This window comes from Daphnia carinata, chromosome 9 (assembly GCF_022539665.2).
Source record: "Daphnia carinata strain CSIRO-1 chromosome 9, CSIRO_AGI_Dcar_HiC_V3, whole genome shotgun sequence".
Classification (NCBI taxonomy): domain Eukaryota; kingdom Metazoa; phylum Arthropoda; class Branchiopoda; order Diplostraca; family Daphniidae; genus Daphnia; species Daphnia carinata.
Genome location: NC_081339.1, coordinates 368,049 through 387,516, shown reverse-complemented (window position 1 = coordinate 387,516; position 19,468 = coordinate 368,049). Strand labels below are relative to the sequence as shown.

The window sequence follows — 19,468 nt, the reverse complement described above, 5'->3', positions numbered from 1 at the left end:
TCGTATGAGGAACCGACGGAGCCATCCTACAAGATTCATGACGAGGGAACGAACAAGGGACTCCATAAGCTTACTGATGGATTAGGTAATAATTCGAATATAATTGCTAATTGAATAAGACTAAAAGAGGAATTCCTTTCTTACTATAGGATTTTGCTTCAGCAAAAAATCCATCAGTAAGAGCACATATACATGGCGCTCTACCTCCCGACCTTCTGGAAACCCATGTAAAGCGATCGTGAAACAAAAGAAAACCCCCCTTTTGGATTGTTTGTTTAATTACAATAATGCTGACTTCACCCTTGTTCCCCACGATCCAGAGAACACCCACAATCACCCACAAGACATTGGAAACCAGAAAAGGGTAAGTGTTTTTAGAAAAAAGTAATTTGAGTTTCTAAATGTGTAACTTGCAATATTTATACATAGGTTGACATCTTTAGAGAATCGAAGAAAGCCTGCGTCGATCAACAGTTTACGGACCCCAGGAAGATCTTATTTGCCGAACTGAAGAAACGCAAGTCCATAGAAGGAAGACACATGCCGGATGTTGATTTGGCCACTCGTCGTTTACGGTACATTAAATAAATAAATTATATCATGATTACGCTTAACGATTAAAGTTTATTTTCCAGTTACAAGAGAGCGAAGGTTATGCCCGCCAATCCCAGGAAAGATGACCCTTTCTTTCCTGTAGTGGAGAATTTCTTCCCACCCTACTGGTATCAGGGCGCCATCTTTGCTGGAACGGCCCAAGACCGTGCCCGGCACCTTCTGTTCTTCACCCCTATCATGAAGCGCCAACTAGAAGACTGCAAAACATGGTTTATGGACGCAACATTCTATTTTGTTGATGAACCCATCAAACAGGTGCGTTTAATTATCTTGATAATGTAACCAAATTTAATTTTAACCTATTTCTCTCTATATAGCTCTTCACGATCAATGGGTTCATCAAAAACGACAAGAATGAAATAAAGCAAGTACCCTTATTGTTTTGTTGCATGACCAGGAGAAGAGCAGCCGACTATAGCGCTGTCTTCGAGAAGATAAAGGTATAGATACTATCTCATTTACAAATAGTTTGTTATGTAAAAATAATAAATTTTATGTTGTAATAGGATATAATCCCCCTTCCTAGAGTCCAGCGGATCGTGACCGATTTCGAACGTGCTATATTTACGGCTGTCCGCAGGCACTTTGTGGATTGCCAGCACTTTGGCTGCAATTTCCACTGGTGCCAAGCCGTTCTGAAAAAGGTCCGGGATCTTCACCTTGCCACCCTCTACAACAACAAGGGACCGAATCCAGTGCGAGACTTTGTGTTTCGCCTGCTATGCCTTGCATATCTTCCAGGTAAATAGCACACAAATGTTATATTTAATTGTCATAAATAACATTTGTGAACTTTAATTTTTTGTAGCTGGTAAAATTCCTGGTGTGTTTGACGCGTTGAAGAGCTCAGCACCTAGCGAACTTCCAGCACTCATGGATTATATGGAGCGGAATTGGATTCGGGGCAAGTTCTGGACTCCTGAGAACTGGTCATGCTTCAACATCTTAACGCGTACCAATAACGACTGCGAAGGAATGCACCACCAATGGAACAAGGTAATTTAAATTTGAACAATAATATGTAATGAATAATTAATAACAAAAATGTTTGTAGTTGGCAGGCGGATCTAATTTAAAATTCTACAAGATGACAATGGTATTGCGGAAACTGGCCGAAGAAGTTTCCCTTACTAGCACGTTACTCTGCCATGACAAAATAAGGGCTCACCGGAAGAAAGAGACCCAACTTAAGAATTCCGTACTGTTCCAGCTTTGGGCGCGCTATCAAAATAATGAGGTATGTTTTTTAAATTTACAAGAAAGAAAGGTTTCCCTATAACTAATTATTGTTTTTGCAGCTATCTACAATGGATCTACTAGAAGAAATAGTTTTAGAGCTTAGATCATCTTTTCCCGCTATTGTTTCCTCACATGCTCTTAATGTTGCTATAAATAATATTAATGATTACCTAGATATGTCTATAATTGAATAACATTTGTTTGTTTGTAACATGTATTTTATTTGACGAATGTTTACAAATTAACATACTTTATCAATAAACTTACATAATCTCAATTGACTTTTTTATTTTAATGTAATATGTAATGTAATACATTATGCTTGAATTATTACGATAATACTTGTTGTGCAAGCGACGACTAATGTGCCGATTGATGGTTTTGGTTCGTGGCCACAATTCCCGAGAAGATGATTGTTCTAAAAAAAATAAAATTGCAATAATTATACCAATGTACTCCATATAACTATAAATGAATTTACCTTGCATGTTTAAATCCTTCCAACCATTTACCAAACGAGTGATAAGAGAAAGCAAAAGCTTTCAATTGTCCGAAAGAACGGTTTAAAAATTCGTTGATCAGAGCTCCCTATGAAAAAAGAAAAATAAAATTAATGAAAAAGGCAAAAAAAAGAACTTAAGAAATAAAAAAACGTTAAACCGGCCTGAGTAAACTGTAAAAAAATTGCCAGGCAAAACCTACAAAGAAGAAAAAGAAGAAAAAAAAATTAGTAAAACATAAGCAAAGTTCAGTAGAAAAACAATAAAAAGTCCTATTTCTCCAGTCCTATTTCGTTTCAGTCCTATTTCACCGGCTACCCGTATGGTGGCTTAGGATCAATGTCAATTACCCCTGCAACCTGGGGCATTACATCTTCTCTTGTATTATTTGGGGACCTGTTTTTGGTCTTCTTTGGGTGTAGGTACTAAGAGTTTTATAAAATAGTATGGGGTAGTAATAATAGTATAAAAAATAGTATAATCTAGTGTGGGGTGAAGTTGCTCGTCGAATATGATTTCCCGGCTGATTTTTTCCTTCTAGTGGCAGGGTGCCAGAAACGGTATGCCTTTTGGGTAAGGGAGTATCCTACGAAGAAGCATTTGAGGCCCTTGGAGTCTAGCTTGGTGCCGTCAGCTTTCGGAATATGAATATATGCTGTGATTCCAAACATGCGCAAGTGTGTTATGTTCGGTTTTGTGTGGTGCCACATTTGGTATGAAGAGATCTGCTGTCTCGGACTCCTGCTTCATAAAGTAGACTGTGTGCCATCCACTGAAGTTATCATTGAAAATTATGAAGAAATGCAAACCGCGTCTTGTCTGTACGCGCATAGGGCCACATACGTCTGAATGAATTTGTTGTCCGACTTCATAGGCTCTTGTCCTACCGACACGAAAAGGGGATCTCTGCCCTTTTCCGGATATACAACCAAGACAGGGCTGCGTTGGAGTGATGTCGATGGCTGGTAGTATGAAGCCATCTACTGCATGATTGGATGACATATTTTAGATTAAAATAGAGAGTTTTTGTTATAAGATGACAAGTTAATCTGATCTGCTGCTTGGTCATGTAAATTAAAATAAACAACATCGATACGACAGTAATTGAATTTCTTGTTAAACAAGGATATCGTTTCTCATTTAAAGGAAGTAATTCTCCTTCGGTGTGCGCATTTTCAATTGATTTAGCTTAGGATGATTATTTAATTAATTTATATCCAGATATCTCGATATAATTACATGCCCTTTATAAACTTAATCTATGAAATGGCAACAATACCTCTTATGTTTGAAGGGGGCACCCAGGTTTGAACTGGGGACCCTACGATCTGCAGTCGTATGCTCTACCACTGAGCTATACCCCCATTACACAACAATGGTCAGAAAAACAAGTTACTGTTAGAAAATTAAAAATAAATAACAAATTTCGTTATGTGATAAGCATTCGACAGGCAGCATTGTGATGGTCAGCCTACCTCATCTTTTATGACATTGGCGTTTTCTGTTCGCTTTAACTATTCAGTCACCTTTCTCTTTCGCGTTAGAATACAGTATTAGAATAGAGAGTATTTGTTCCAAAATGGCAAGTTAATCTGATTTGATGCTAAGTCTTGTAAATTAAAATAGACAACATCCACACGACAGTAATCGAATTTCTTGTTAAACAGGGAAAACGTTTCTCATTTAAAAGAATTTATTCTCCTTCAGTGTTCCCATTTTTAATTATCTTCGCTTAAGATGATTATTTAACAAATTTATATCTAAATATCTCGAAATAATTGCATGCCTTTCTAAACTAATACCTTGAATTGATACCAATGCATCTTATGTTTCCAGGTTCCGCTTCAGTAGCTGTGACAAGACTGTGTATTCTTGGTCGCGGGGTATTCTTAGTTACAGGGATTGCTAGTTTACCATTTACTACATCTTCCTTTATCGTGGGCTACGATTTCAACTTAAAACTTGATGAGCATGAGCAGGAGGTGCACATGTATCACAAGCATGAGGTGAAAATATGATAACACTATGAGGTTAGCATAGTTCCTCGTAGGACGTTAGAGGTGGTTGGTGAAATATGACAGATGCAACGGACAGATATGGGGTGAGAAAATTTAGGCGAGTGAGAGCATCGGTATGTGAGACACATAGCGTGTAACCGGAAGTAACGAGCGGGTGTTGATGAGGTAGGGCCGTCCGAAACGCGTGATTCCACGCGCGGTCGATGTCTCTTGGCCTCTTGACGAAGTGGCGACTGCGGGAGCGACCGGTGAAAACCAGTGAAATGGACTCTCGTCAGTCGGGTGGGTTGTATACTTCTGTGGTAGTAACCATCCAACTTGGGGAAAAGCTGGAATAGTCTGGGACACTACGTCCTGCGGAGGTGGTTTAGCCAAATACTATAAAAACGGTGAAGAATGTGGAGGAGCTGGCATTGATCATTTCCTGAAGTTTCGCCCATCTAGGGTGTGGACTACATACGAATGGGGATCTGCATATACCTTTTTAAAATTACCCGGAATCCAATCTCTGGAAACGCGAACTCGGACCGTCTGCCCGACGGACAAAACGGAACCACGGATGGTTGTGAGTGCTGAGGTGGTGTAAGGAAGAGCGCCACTAAAGTGGCGGCCTTGTAGGAGGACGGCGGGTGAAGAGTTATTTCGCTGTGTTGAATGCCCTTGCGGAACTTCTCGCTTGCATTGATCGCAAAATCGGCGAAAATCCGGGTTCTTCTGAAGTCTGACCCCACAACCTGGAAAGGATGCAGAGAGTTCTCAACAGGTTACAGTGGCTGGGCAGGATTTTGGTTTGCATTTTCTTTGCAGGTTGAACACGACGCCACCATGTTTCGGACTTGGTTAATGTAGCCTGGTCAGTACACAACCGATTTTGCGCGTTCGACACATTTGACTTCTCTGAAGTGGCCAAGGTGGATTTTCCGTGAGATTTCCTGCTGCAATGATTTCCGGACCACCACCGTTTCCCCTCGAAGAAGAGGCCATCGCATTCTGACAACTCGTGCCGAACGTTCGAAAAGGGTTAGTTCGTTATTGGACAATTTCTATTGTGTTCGGGTCATCCTTTGAAAAGCATGTCTTTCACCACTTGTGGGGCGGGATCAGTGGCAGCGGCGCTGGCGTAACGGGTTCTGGTGTCCGTAGCGGGCATGGCCGACGTAATCACCAAATGTAAGCGCTCATCACTTGATTGTGATTGGTCTTCCGTGTGGATAATGGAACTGGAGGCACGGCTGAGGGCATCGGAAAGGAGAGGTCACGTCCTGGTTTGTAGATAAAAACTAAGTCGTGCCGTTCAAGTTAAAGGAGGATGCGCTGGATGCGGAGCGAGCATGATGCCATTGGTTTGTTGAGGAGGCTTGCTAGGGGCTTGTGGTCGTTTTCAACGACCACTGCCTGTCCATACACGTATTGGCGAAAACGGTCCAGTCCAAACTGAATAGCAAGGAGTTCCTTTTCGATCTGCACGTAACGTTTCTGTGTTTCCGTCAGGGTTACGGATGCATTGGCGACGGGCTGGTTGTCTTGTAATCATACTGCTCCAAGGACGGTGGGGGAGGCATCGACGGATTTAACCAGAGGAAGATCGGGATCGAAAGGCGCAGCACTGGCAATTAGGCAAACGACGCATGGCATGTTTAGTATTGCTTCCACCTTGGTTGGTTCAGCCATTAATTGACCTTCTTTGACGATGTGGCCAAGCCAGGGTATCTCCTGCAGGAAGAAATGACACTTTTTAATGTTTAGACGTAGATTAACATCGTGACAGCGACGAAGGACAGCTACCAGGCGTTCATTTATTTGCTTTTTTGCCTCTCCCCGTACCAGCAAATCATCTAAGTCGATTTCAATGCCATCTATGCCATAGAAAAATTTCTCCATGGTGCACTGGCACATCTTGGGTGCTGATCGAATGTCAAACGGCAACCCCGACAGAAACGGAATCGTCCGAAAGGGGTCGCCATGTTGCATAAGTATGACGACTCATTGGATGGAAGTATCTGGTAACTCGTGCGATGATCTCCACGTCTTCCATCTCTGCGAGCTTTTTTCGACCGGGTTTCGGAGACGGAACGCCAGGCGTCGGATTGCATGTACTTCGGGGAAAACATCTGGGCTCACCTTAATGGTATGTTCAGTCGGTAGCCGTCCCAAGCCAGTAAATACATCTGCGTAGGGGGCGAGGAAAAAGCAAAAAACATTTGGCGGAGGTGGAAAAGCGGAGGCGGCAGCAAACCGGAAAAATTGCAGGGAAATGGAAAATTTCTTCAAAAATAACAATGTGCCACAGTTGGATGAAGAATTTGACGACGACGTTGATGAGGGATACCTCCAATACAATGGAACGGACATTTCCAGTCGCTGCCAACACCAGGGTCATCTGAGGCAATTACTTCTCATGTCACTTTGACAAAAGATGGTGTGTTTTCATTGTATGATTATAGCACTTGGTCAGTTTAATGTTTTAAATTCCCTAATTCCTCATAATTATTTTTTCTGTTTTACAGTCCGAAGGCAAAAGGAAAAAAGGGCAAAAAGACAACAGGCAAGGTCTTTATAGAAGGATCACGACGCTCATCGAGGTCTCGAGCACGATTAGAGGCGCGATTAGGGGTTTCTTTTGCCTTTGTCAAAGATACTGAACAAAGTGGCTACGTTTTCTGAATGCTGTGTAAAAGCACAGGTACAAAGGATGATTGCAACCAATGTAGTGTTTGCGATTCATGGATCCATAAGGCCTGTTTCTTCATAATTCATATTATATTTTTCTGAGGTTTTCCTACAAACATTCATTGCGATTCCATAATATCACACAAAGTGTGATTAAAAAACCAATAATGGAAAATAATAAATATTTGTCGCATTAAGAATCAATTTTTCAATCCTTTGGTTCCCATTCCAACATCTTACGACAGAGCCACTGCCATCGTAATTTTTATGAATGATACAATTCGCCATTACCGATTACATGAATATTGTCGCATAATTTTTATAAGATATGCAACATCCATGTAGAGGAAGCTTACACAAGTCTGTCATTCTGTGTCATAGAATGTTTAAAAGTATCTCACAAAATGAAACAATTAGGCAAAGCAATCTGTTCATATTCTACAATTTGAGTTGAACCATCAATCTTCGGGTTGACAATCCAAAGTCCTACGACTATACCACCGCTTACATATTGAAGCAAGAAAATATAATACTTATTACTTAATATTTAGTACGTGGCGTGCTATCCCAAATTAGCGTCATGGGAGCTAATGTAAAGAAATATAAGAATTGCTATCCCCCATTAGATAAATATTGTCACATGATTTTCACAAAATATTCAACAGCCATATAGAGAAAACTTCAAAGAATCTATTGGTCCTAATGTTTTTGATATTGTTTTAGTTTAAGGTATCTTTAGCGATTTAAAAATATCTCATAAAAAAGGGGATAGTTCAAAAATTTGGAAAAAGAAATTGTAGTGCCCAGACGGTATGGAACCATTCTCCTATAGCATCTCGAACAACACAAAGTTGAAAAGCGTAATATGTCCTCTAGTATGTAGTCTGCTGTCCCAAATTAGCGTCATGAGACCTTATGTAAAAAACATAAAATTGCAATTACCGATTAGATGTATAATTTCGCATGATTTAAATAAAACATTCAATAGCGATGAAGAGAAAACTTAAACGAATCTTTTGATCCTAATATTATTGATAATGTAGTAGTGTAAGGTATCTATAATGATTTACAAATATCTCATAAAAAAGGGAAAAATACGGGAATGAGGAAAACGAAACTTGAAAATAGTGCCTTGACAGTATAGAACCAATATCGTTTACGGTGGCAATCATACGTCTTACAACTATGCTATGGTTGAGGAAATATTGTTAAAAAGCATAACATGTCTTGTTGTATGTAGTTTGCTGTCCCAAATTAGTGTTACGGAAGCTTGTGTAGAAAACATAAGAATTACAATCCCCCATTAGATAAATATTTTCACGTGATTTTCCTAAAATATTCAACAGCCATGTAGAGGTAACTTAAATCAATCTATTGATACCAGTATTGATGATATTGCTTTAGTTTAAGGTGTTCTTAGTGATTTCAAAATATCTCATCAAATAAGAAAAAATTGTAGTAGATGTACCATACGGTATAGAACCGTTAGCCTTTTGGTTGTCAATTCAACATCTTACGATTATGCTATGGTGCAAAATAAAATGCTAAAAGCATAAAGTGTGCATTTCAGTATGTAGAATGCTGTCCTAAATTAGCATCACGGGAGCTTATTTAAAAAATAAAAAAAATTTCAATCACCGATTAGATGCATATTTTCACATGATTTTCATAAAAATATTCAATAGCCATGTAGAGAGAACTTAACTGAATCTGTTGTTCCTAATATTGTTGATATTGTAGTAGTGATTTAGAAATACCTCAACAAAAATGGAAAAATGAGGATTATTAAATTTCAAAATAGTTCCTTGACAGTCATAGAACCATTACCCTTTAGGATGGTAATCAATAATAAAATGGTTAACAAAATTCATTTGATAAGCATAACATCTCTTTTTGTAATTAGTCTACTGTCCCTAATTAGCGTCATGGGTGCTTATTTAAAAACATAAGAATTTAAAGCATTAGTTATAGGTATCAGGTAACAGCCCTGTAGTGAAAATTTAAGCGAATCTATTAATAGCAATATTTGTTGATATTGCGTTTGTTAATTAAAAATAATAAATAGATATTAGCACATGAGCCGCAACGGGTTTTGAACCACAAACCTTCGAGTTAGTACTCCAATACTGTATGACTAGGCCACTGTTGTCTACTAATAAATACACAGCCTACCATCGTTGTTTGCTTTATAGTCTGCTGTCCCAATTAGTGCCATTGGTGCTTCTGTAAAAAATATGGAAATTGCAATCACAGGATAGATGAATATTGTAAGCTGGCTAAGGTGCGAACTTTCCGATTTATAAACGGAATTTAGGCGAACCCTGTGATGTCCATATTAATTGGAAAAATGTTAGTTTTGGATGATTAAAATGAATTAACTATCTCTCTTGAATAAGAAAGAAAATCGTATGGTTTAAAAAAATGAGCTGAAATGTATAAAGAATGAATTATAATCGGTCGCTATACAGGGTGGAACCACCGACTTTCAAATTTGTTTGCCAAAGCTTTATGGCTGTGCTATGAACATGTTACAATTACTTCGTATACAACTTATCCTTAGTCTGCTGTCCAGATTTAGCGTCATGGGAGCTGTTGGAAAAATAGAGTAAATCACTCACCATTTAGATGAATATTATTTGTCTACATTAGTAACAAATTTTACCGCATTGTTAAGAAACAGTCGACGAGCATTGTTACGGCTTTATTGGGTAGGATAGGCCAAGTTGAAAATAATTTGTTTCGGTTTAAAATTTCGGACATTACCGCGTGTTTACGGGAAGTTCAATGCGGGTTTCTCGAAAATTTCAATCACATTTTTTTTTGTTTTTTACCGTTGAACCTATGGTCTATTGGCTACTTAAAGAGCGAAGTGTTTAATACGATCTTAAAAATCAATACTTTATGTGTTTGGGGTGAGTTTCGATCACAAGTTACCAAGCCAGAAAAATTGATGTCTCGTTTTCACAGCTCATTGTTTTGGTTATTGAAACATACATTTCGCTATATTTTCTTATTGCACCTTCTTCGGTGTCTTAGGCTATTCGATTCAGAATTAAAAACTGAATCGAACGAATAAATTAGTTTTGAAAAATAAGACTGATCAGATTAACATAAGTGTCCAATGGTTTTTGTCCGAAATTAGCAGATCGGCTTTACACACATTCCCCATAAGAAAGAGTGTTAACCCAAACGCTGTCCCAATTCGCTTTTTTACCCTATATAATAATACTAATACGAATTTATTATTTTATTTTTAGTTTTTGGTTTTATTAGTTTTTTTCTTTTTGTTTCTGTTGTTTGCGTAGAAAATAAACTGAGCGGTAAGGTGGAGAAAGTTTCAGATCTTGGGATGATCAGGACATGATAGCTACCCTTAGTTTTTTATCTTTAGAGGAACGAATCCGTCCGACATTCGCTGGTAAAAATGTAATGTGAATAATCATAATATAACGCTAAATTCTTCGTATTCACTTGTTTTCATAGTGAACACTCTTTAATTAATTCATTCGCGCTGTGTTTCTTATCTTACATTGAAAACCATGCTCTATAAGACAAATGATTTCCGTTGGTAAACTTTTTAAAATAACGTTTTAACTGCGCTGCCCATTCATTGGAGGTTGGACCATAAGCTAGGAAACATCGTTAACCACAAGGATTATATTGGTTGCAGATAGAACCATGCCACGTCGAAAAATCGTTAAATGAATTTTATTTCCTGGTAGATTTAGGAATAAATCAATTTGAAAAAGGTAAGAAACAATAAAAAAATAGCAAATGACAGCAATCTTCTGTTCTACCTTAATCTGTTCATTTTTTTGCGTGTCTCAGTGGACAATTGGATTTCTAAGCTAAGATTCCAATTAAGTAAAATAGTATTAGTGAACACAAGGTTCACCGTGTTGTTAAGGCGCCAGACTTAATTGCTGTCTCTGTATAGGGACGTAAGTTCGATCCTCATATCTGGTAACCATAAGTTTGCTACAATAGACGACTAACGCTAAATTGCATCTATATCCTGGTAAATTGGATTTCTGTTATTAAATCTTTCGCAACCATGTGCTGATAATACTTTACACAATTATTTGATTGCTGAAGATATATTAATTGATTAGCCTAGATGTTAAGGCACCAGACTTCAGTTTTCGTTTCTTCATAGATACGTAAGTTGGATTTTCACACGTTGATCTTAAATGTATTGTTTAACGGTTGTGTACAACTGGAAAGAAAGAAAATTTCTTTGTAGCAGCTATTACTGCTACTGTTACTGATTTTTAGTGTACCATGTTGGCCGAGTGGTTATGGCGCCAGACTTAAGTTCTGGTCTTTGTATAGAGCCGTGAGGTCGTTCATCACACCTGGTAACCACTAGTTTGTAGTAACGAGAATGGTAAATGTCAGCAATCTTCTCTTGTATCGTAGTCTGTTCATTTTTTTTAGTGTCTCATTGGACGATTGGATAGTCTCTCTGCCAGCGTGTTCAAAAGGACTTAGGAACGAGTTTACGACGAGAAAACATGTTTAAGAGAAGAATCGACTTCTCGGCAAAGGTAGGATCCATTAGCTTTTCTTCGGTGTCAGGATCGTAAGGAAGGCGAGTTAAGCTGTCTCAGTAAAGAAGTTAAGAGAGGGTAAGTGCATGGGGATCATGCAAGTCGGATGATACGTAGGTGAGAAGGTTATCATTAAAAATTGCTTGATTCTCTCGACGATTATGCGGTACTCCATAAACTTGAGTCCCGTACGTCGAAGAATATTCTCCGCAACTGGACATAATTAATAATTAAGTAATTTCATGGTATTTAATAAATGATTAAAAAAAATACTATTAGAGCAAAATCAGAATATGTAAAAGCTGAATATTATGTAAAGATAGTAGTGGATTGGCGAATAAACTCAGCGATAGCATAAAGAATCTGCCGCTTGGCGGCGCAAGTATACTTTGTCCATTTTCTCCTTCTCACTAAGCAGTTGGTAGACCTTTATTGTCTATGTTCCGCTTTAACGTTGAGTTTCGTCGTCTGATTAAACCACATGTCCTGTCAGTCATTGTTCCCTAGTGTTACGATCAAGCTGTTCTTCAGACACGTTGCCCAGATCACCGTATATTTTGCCTTTGGTTGTCGAAGCCGAGGTGGCCAACGTAGTCTTTAGTCAACCAACGTACACATTTTCGTGGCAAATATACCATTGTTGAGCAACTGTGATCTGAATATTCATACCGCATTGGGATCACACGACGAGGCCTAGCTATACCCTTCTTGAGCTAAGATTCATTGGTCCTTCGAGCCGGAGCCAGATTGGTGGTTCCACTGAAAAGTTACGACTGCTGAGCCTGACTTGCCTCAAAGAAGATTACACCAGCTATTCTCAAGTCTTTCAATTCTCTGTCAAAATATTGCTTAAGACTGCCCGAACGAAGCTACTCCTTTTCAAGCAAAGTTAGAGCCCCTCTACAAAGTGGATGAGTTAGAACGAGAAAGGAAGAAGGCCACACGTAGAACCTTACGGAAAAGTGTGACGCTCACGTGCAACCGGATTTCAGAAGCCATTACGAGAAATGAATCCAGAGGAGCAATAAGAGGACTGGTAAAGCACGCTGAAGAAACTTTGGGCAAACTGAACTAGTCACACCTGCAGCTCATAGAAAATGTGGAGCAAATCGAGATGGAGCAGCATGAAGCCTTACAGCTACGTTACGTACACCAAGTAGGCGTAGTACAAGAAAGATTTCAGGAGTATCTGGAAGCTCGAATCAACGACCCAGCATCTGAGGCAGTGAGTTTGCACTCCTCACGACACAGCAATCGTGAAGGTTTGCAGTTTAGCTCCCGCCATCCCCTCTTGAGAAGTGACGACGTCACGTCTAACAGGGCTCAACCTTCTCAATTGACCAGCAGAGCGGCACCACGCAACAGTATTGAGTTATCGGTAGGCTTAGAACGGGTTGATGTTCGTGATGGAACTGATTTGGAGATGGAGCAAGCCGAAAGGGACCTTCAACGTTTGATTCTGGAGGTAGATGACGGAGCCAGTTCCCGTTCCGCATCAAGAGGATTTAAAGACATCGTCGGATGGTGTGACAACCAGCGCCGGTGGATCTCTCCTGAAGCAGATGGAAGGGCGGATAGCCTACCTGATGAGTGGATCGACCTTTACAGTTCCGGCCGACTGCTGCCAATACACGACCAGAACCTAGGTTCTCGCTCTTCAGTGAGGGCGGATTTGGAGCTTTATTACGGCAAAGCCCTAGATTGGTTTTGTTGGATCGATTTATTTCGAGCCTTAGTGCACGACTCGAACAAATCCGCCGGCGAAAAGCTCGCACTACTTAAACGACATTTGAGAGGAGACTGTGCCGACATAGTGCATGGCTTGGGAGGAGGTGAAGCAGCCTATATTGAAGCCCTTACAAGACTAAAGCAGACGTGTGGCAGACGTGATGTGATGCGGGCAGCACACTTGCAGGCCATTGATAAGTTAGAGCTGAAGCACGATCCCTCTAACTTCAAACGCTACGCGGAGAAGTTACGCACTCATCTTTTCGACCTCAGCTGGATTGGAGTGACCTCTTCCGCAGATCTAATCGAAAGGGTCTGCCAACGCCTACAGCTACAAGACCGATTAGCCTGGAATATGGAGCGTCGTGGGGAAGTTGAAGATCGCACATTAAACTCGTTTGGAAGTTGGCTCTGCGTTCGCGCATCCGCCTACCAAAACGCCTATAGCATAGCAGCCGATCAGTTACCTTCACCTTCTACCAAGACTAATCATCGTCATCAAGTCCGGTCACATCAAAGTGTCACCAAAACTCAGACCGAAGTCACCCCGCCGAAACCAAGAGTAGTAGTCGCTTTCTGTTTTCGCTGTGAAAAGGAACATCGTCTCGCCGAATGCGAAGATTTTAAGACCCTCTCAGTGGGAGACCGAGTAGGTTTGTGCGCCAAACATCGACTGTGTTTCAGCTGCCTGGGATCGAAACATAGTGCAAGAGATTGTAATTACAGGAAGGCCTGCAAGTTCGAAGGTTGTAAATATACTCACCACCCCCTCTTGCACGATTTCTCAAGTGGCCTAAGTGAAAGTGCCCGAAACAACACTCTACGAGCCGCCCAACCAGCTCGTCACAAAATTGCCATGAGGATGATACGCTTAGAAATCATTGCCGCTGATGGTACGATAACTCCAACGAACGTCTTCGTAGATGAAGGAAGCGATACGCCGTTGATGAGGCAAGGACTTGCAAGCCGCTTGAGCATTCGGGGCCCTCGACAAGTATTAGAAGTGGATGGGGCCGGTGGAGTTGTCAACCGTTATTCTTCACAGAAAATCGAAATCCAGATGCGCTCAACTACCGGGGAAACTTTTAAGTTGCTGCTTTCCACCTTACCACAAGTAGCAGCACCTACACCGAAGATCGACTGGCCGAATCTGAAGCACCGGTGGGCTCATCTGTCCGACCTACCAGTTAAGGAAACGGGTGGACCAGTTGATGTCCTGATAGGAATGGATTACGGACATCTGTTGGCGGTATTAGAGTCGAGATACGGAGGGGAATCTGAGCCAATAGCTTCTCGTACGAGGTTGGGGTGGATCCTTCGGAGAGTTATCGACAGAGACTCCACTGTGACTACAGCGAGGCTTCACAAGATTACGAACGAGTTTCGCAGCTGTGACAATATCAACATCAACTAAAATTACGAACGACACGTTTGTCGCAGATTCTGTGTAACCCTTCACGAATCGTCAAATGGCCGATTCAAAGGACTTTTGAGAGTAACCCGCAGTTCGAAAAGGACTACCGTGTCGCCATGCAGAAGACCTTCGACAAAGGATATGCCTCCGTAATCAATGACCCAACTCCCGACGTGGTGAAGTATTTCTTGGCACATCATGGCGTGTACAAAGGACCTAAATTACGAGTGGTTTTCGACGCCGCCGCCTGCTTTAAAGGGAAATGTTTGAATGACGCCATCTTGACGGCCCAGCTCTCCAGCCTTCCATTGCAGCGGTTCTCATTCAATTTAGAGAAGGGGAAGTAGCTTGGGCTTCAGACATCGAAGCTATGTTCAGCCGCTTCAGACTGAAGCCCTCAGATTCGGCTTACTTTTGTTTTTTTTATGGCAAGACTACCAATCAAGAGAGCAAGTAGTCTGCCAAATGAATCGGCTTCCGTTTGGGGCAAGTTGTTCACCATTTATTGCCATACATACTAGCAGACGAGTAGCGCAAGATCTAGGAGCCAGTGAAATGGTAGTTCAAGCTATCTTACGCAAGATCTACGTCGATGACTATTTAGGATCAGCCGCGTCTGTAGAGGAAGGAGTTAAAGAAGCCATAGCTGTCGCCGAAACTCTAGCGTCGGCGGATCTGCACCTCCAGGGTTGGATATCGAACTCTCCCGATCTCATTCAGAAAATTTTGGAAGGCAGAGTAGTATCGACCACCCAAAAGGCGCCACAACATTCCCTCACCAGCAACGAAGGTGAAAAAGTACTTGGTGTTTTCTGGAACACCACTTCAGACACTCTAGGATTCCCAGTAAAAGGATTAGAAGACATCCAGTACACAAGAGTAGGCCTTATCAGCAAGGTCGCTAGCGTCTTTGATCCACTTGGAACTGCTTCACCGCTCATAGTCAAGGCAAAAATCCGTCTGAGAGAGCTCGGAATTAAGGGACTGGATTGGACGGACTCTGTGGACGAAGAAGATAAGATCTGGTGGCAATCTTGGTTCCAGATGCTCAGTAAACTCACGGAAGTTGCGCTTGATCGCTGCCTATTTCAGAATGTTGAAAGCATCGCGGAGTCTCAGATCCACACTTTTTGCGACGCTTCAGAGGAGGCTTACGGTGCGTTGGTCTATCTCCGTAACACCTATGGTGATGCGTGTGTGAAAATCGTGCAAATAAAGGGCAGCACTAAAATTGCACCGAAGAAATGTTTATCTGTTCCCAAGCTCGAGCTTAATGCAGCTTTGCTCGGTTCCCGCTTGGCACTTTTCGTCAGTAGCTGCCTAAGCCACAGGATTTCCAGGCGATACTTTTGGACAGATTCCAGCACCGTAAGGAACTGGATTAGGGCGACAGTTTCATTCTACCAGGTGTTCGTGGCCAATCGAGTGGGGGAGATTCAGACACTTACACAGACCGAAGAATGGAGATTCATTCCGATGCGTTTGTATCCAGCAGACGGAGCGACTCGGTCCAACATAGAAGAAGATGTGCTTCCCGAGCTTTGGTTAAACGGGCCTGGATTCCTTTTGCGGCCAAGCAGGGATTGGCCAGAGGATTTGCCCTGGTTAGCTGTAGCCGAAGAAATAAGAAAATGTAAAGTTAAACTAACCAGAGTTGACGAGCCTCCTGATTGGTCCAAGCTAATGATCGATCAATCCAACATTTCGTCTGTATTGAAGTTGGAAGGTGAGTTTTTGGAGGTGGTGAAAGCCTGTCAATTTGAGGCTTTTGGTGATGAGCTGAGACGTTTGGGAAAGGGAAAAGGGCTCCATCATACTTCCCATCTCCTCCCGTTGAGCCCAATTCTAGGAAAGGACGGTATAATACGACTAGGAGGAAGGATTGGACGCGCTAAGCTGCCGTACGATGTCGTCCATCCCCCGCTGTTACCGAACAAGCACTAGCTGACCGAAAGGATCCTTGACGTCCTGCACCAACAAATGCACCACGCTGGGACGGACTATCTCTTCGCTAAAGTCCGCCAGCACTTCTGGAAAGTGAGAGGACGGGAAGCGGTAAAAGGAATACGCCGTAATTGCCCGACAAGTATTCGAGAACGAGCTTAACCTTCAGTCCAGCTCATGGGGGAGTTACCTTCATTTCGACTCGATTCATTCGTCTGCCCGTTTTCACACACCACAGTAGATTATTTCGGCCCGATCGAGACCAGCGCCTATCGTAATCGAGTAGTGAAAAGATATGGAGCGCTATTCACTTGCCTGGTGACGAGAGCAGTGCATTTGGAATTAGCCTTGTCCCTGACTTCCACGGACTTCTTACTGGCTTTTCGGGGGTTCATCGGGATCTACACCAAGCCAACAACCGCCCACTCTGACAATGGTACGAATTTCGTGGGAGCGGAATGCGAGTTGAACCACCTTGTCTGGGATCTGTGATCTGAATATTCATACCGCATTGGGATCACAAGACGAGGCCTAGCTATACCGTTCTTGAGCTAAGATTCAAGTAGTATGAAATAGTAAAACATTAGTGCAATTGGAAAAGATTGTTATGACCACATAAAGTGTAACATAAGCAAAAAAAAATTCTGATTTCGCTCTAATAGTATTTTGTTAAATGAACTCTATTAAATACAATATAATTCATGTTCTCCTGTAATTTTAATTAAAATAGCATAAGACAAAAAGGTTTTGTGAACCATTTAAGTAATGAGTAAACACCATCGGTATTTTAAAAAGGAAAATGGATGTAAGCCGACACTTTTACCATATTGGAAGCTCATCGTTCCACTTGAAACAATTTTAGAAATAGTACTATCGCTAAATAGAAATAGGACTAATGCATTGGAGAAATAGGACTGACCCCAAATATTTTAAAAGCCAGTCGTATTTCTCCCAGTCCTATTTCGGTTCAGTCCTATTTCACCGTCAATCCCAATAAAAGATGAAGTTTTTGAAATTGAATATACAATCTCCAATATTCCGTTGTCGTTTAATATTCATTTTATGTTTTAATTATATTCAAATGCTATAAAACTTATGTAAAGCCGCTGGGTATATCAAAGACGTATGTCACACAATATTTTTCATCATGGTAGGTTCTAGGTACTAGCTGAGGTTGATTTAAGAGGGCCTTGCGCCTGTCGCCTGTCAGGCAGCTACCAGGCGACCGAAAAGAAGGTTCTAAGAGGAATTTAGGACGGTTATGAAGAAGACTGAGGAGGAAAGTAGGAAGTTCTGCAGAGGTACTGAGGAGCCCGTCGTGCCGTGTGAGATACACGGAACGGTCTAATGACTGGAGTTTGTGGGTACAGTGAGGAGACAGTGTGATTCACACCACTCCATTTTCCCTACAATAATCAATAACTTCCACGCGCAAGTGTGAGTGGTATCTAGTATAAGTAAAATGTTCCGTTGCGGAGTAGCTCTGCAACGGAACCAGCAGAAGAAATCAGGCTGCGGCATCCAACAACTTCCATTGCATCTGCCAATATATCCAGTAGGTTCTCCATATGAAGGTAGGCCGGATAGTCCCTCTTACGTGGGTACAAAAACATGGGTGGAATGACACTTCGTGTTGCACCAACCGCCAGCTCTAGCGTGACAAGTGTGACCCGTTCACCTGACGTCATTGATCCCACCGTCTTACTACCTTTGGTAGCAAACACTTTACCAGGTCCGTGGCAAGTAGTGAGTCCTATAAAATTGTCAAATGATGGTTCAATAATTTTATTTTATTTTTCCTAAAACATACCCGTTTCGTCGAAGTTATATATGTCTCTTGGAATAAACTTGTACCTCTGTAGAACAGCGCAAAGGCTATAAAAAAACATAGACACCGTGTGCTTGTTAAATGCAGTTGCTTGTGTATAACTGGTGGCCTGAGCAGTTCTTACTGAAAGACGAGGATGTCTCTTCATGAAACCAATTATCCAATCCTTACCGGCAAGCCCATCTATGCCATTGCGATGCTATAAAAATTAGCAATAACAAATGGATATGAACTACCTCGGTCCTAATTAGCAGGACATCTCAGTTCAAATTTTTTTGCAACCTGATAGGCTAGTATCCTAAGATCAATGGTACTTAACCCATAGTACCTTTTTTTGGGCTTCAACAACATACTTTTCAAATGATTCTTGTTGTTGTGTTCTGAAAACTTTACTAGCTGGATGGTAACCTATTCTAGGTTATCGCCATTTCTTTTCCTCACAACTAACCTATATAATGTTGGCAAGATACACCAAAAAGTGTTGCAGCTTCCCTATATGTCATGGTATTGTCCATTACCGAAGCTGTGGCGTCTTCCATGACGGAGATGAGCGTCCCCTATCTGACACTGCCTTTCCATATTTCGAAATCGCTTTTCGTCACGACATAAAATACACAAGAGGAAAAAAAAACAAAATAGAAGATTCAAAATAAAATACTTTGCTAATGTGCTGCATGCCCCTTTGAAACGGACTATAACACCGTTGCCAGACTGTAGGAAGGGGGACGCGCATACGGAATTGTCGCAGTGGTAATAAGGCGTTCTAATTGCCCCTAACATGGGCCTTCACAAGTTTGATTGTTTAAATGGGACAAAATGAGCTAGGAGAAAAATAATGTAATAAATTCATAGATAAATGAACCAGTAATGACAAAACATCTCTTTTTACAATTTCTTCTGTCGTTTTTGGGGTGAAAACTAAAAAGCTGTCTGGGCTAAAACTAAAAAGCTGTCTGGGCTAA

General features: G+C 41.2%; 2 protein-coding genes and 1 non-coding gene across 3 annotated transcripts; 2 read left to right on the top strand and 1 right to left on the bottom strand.

Annotated features, from left to right (window-relative positions):
- Positions 1-3,646: 3,646 nt before the first annotated feature.
- Positions 3,647-3,718, bottom strand: Trnac-gca (transfer RNA cysteine (anticodon GCA)). The gene has a single exon. It is a non-coding gene; the product is annotated as a tRNA-Cys (tRNA).
- An 8,988-nt stretch (positions 3,719-12,706) lies between these two features.
- Positions 12,707-14,734, top strand: LOC130697276 (uncharacterized). Its single transcript, XM_057520207.1, has one exon. It carries the CDS (start codon positions 12,707-12,709, stop codon positions 14,732-14,734), a length of 2,028 nt encoding a protein of 675 aa, XP_057376190.1.
- Positions 14,735-15,289: 555 nt separating this feature from the next.
- On the top strand, positions 15,290-16,678 carry LOC130697275 (uncharacterized). Its single transcript, XM_057520206.1, has one exon. It carries the CDS (start codon positions 15,290-15,292, stop codon positions 16,676-16,678), a length of 1,389 nt encoding a protein of 462 aa, XP_057376189.1.
- Positions 16,679-19,468: the final 2,790 nt, after the last annotated feature.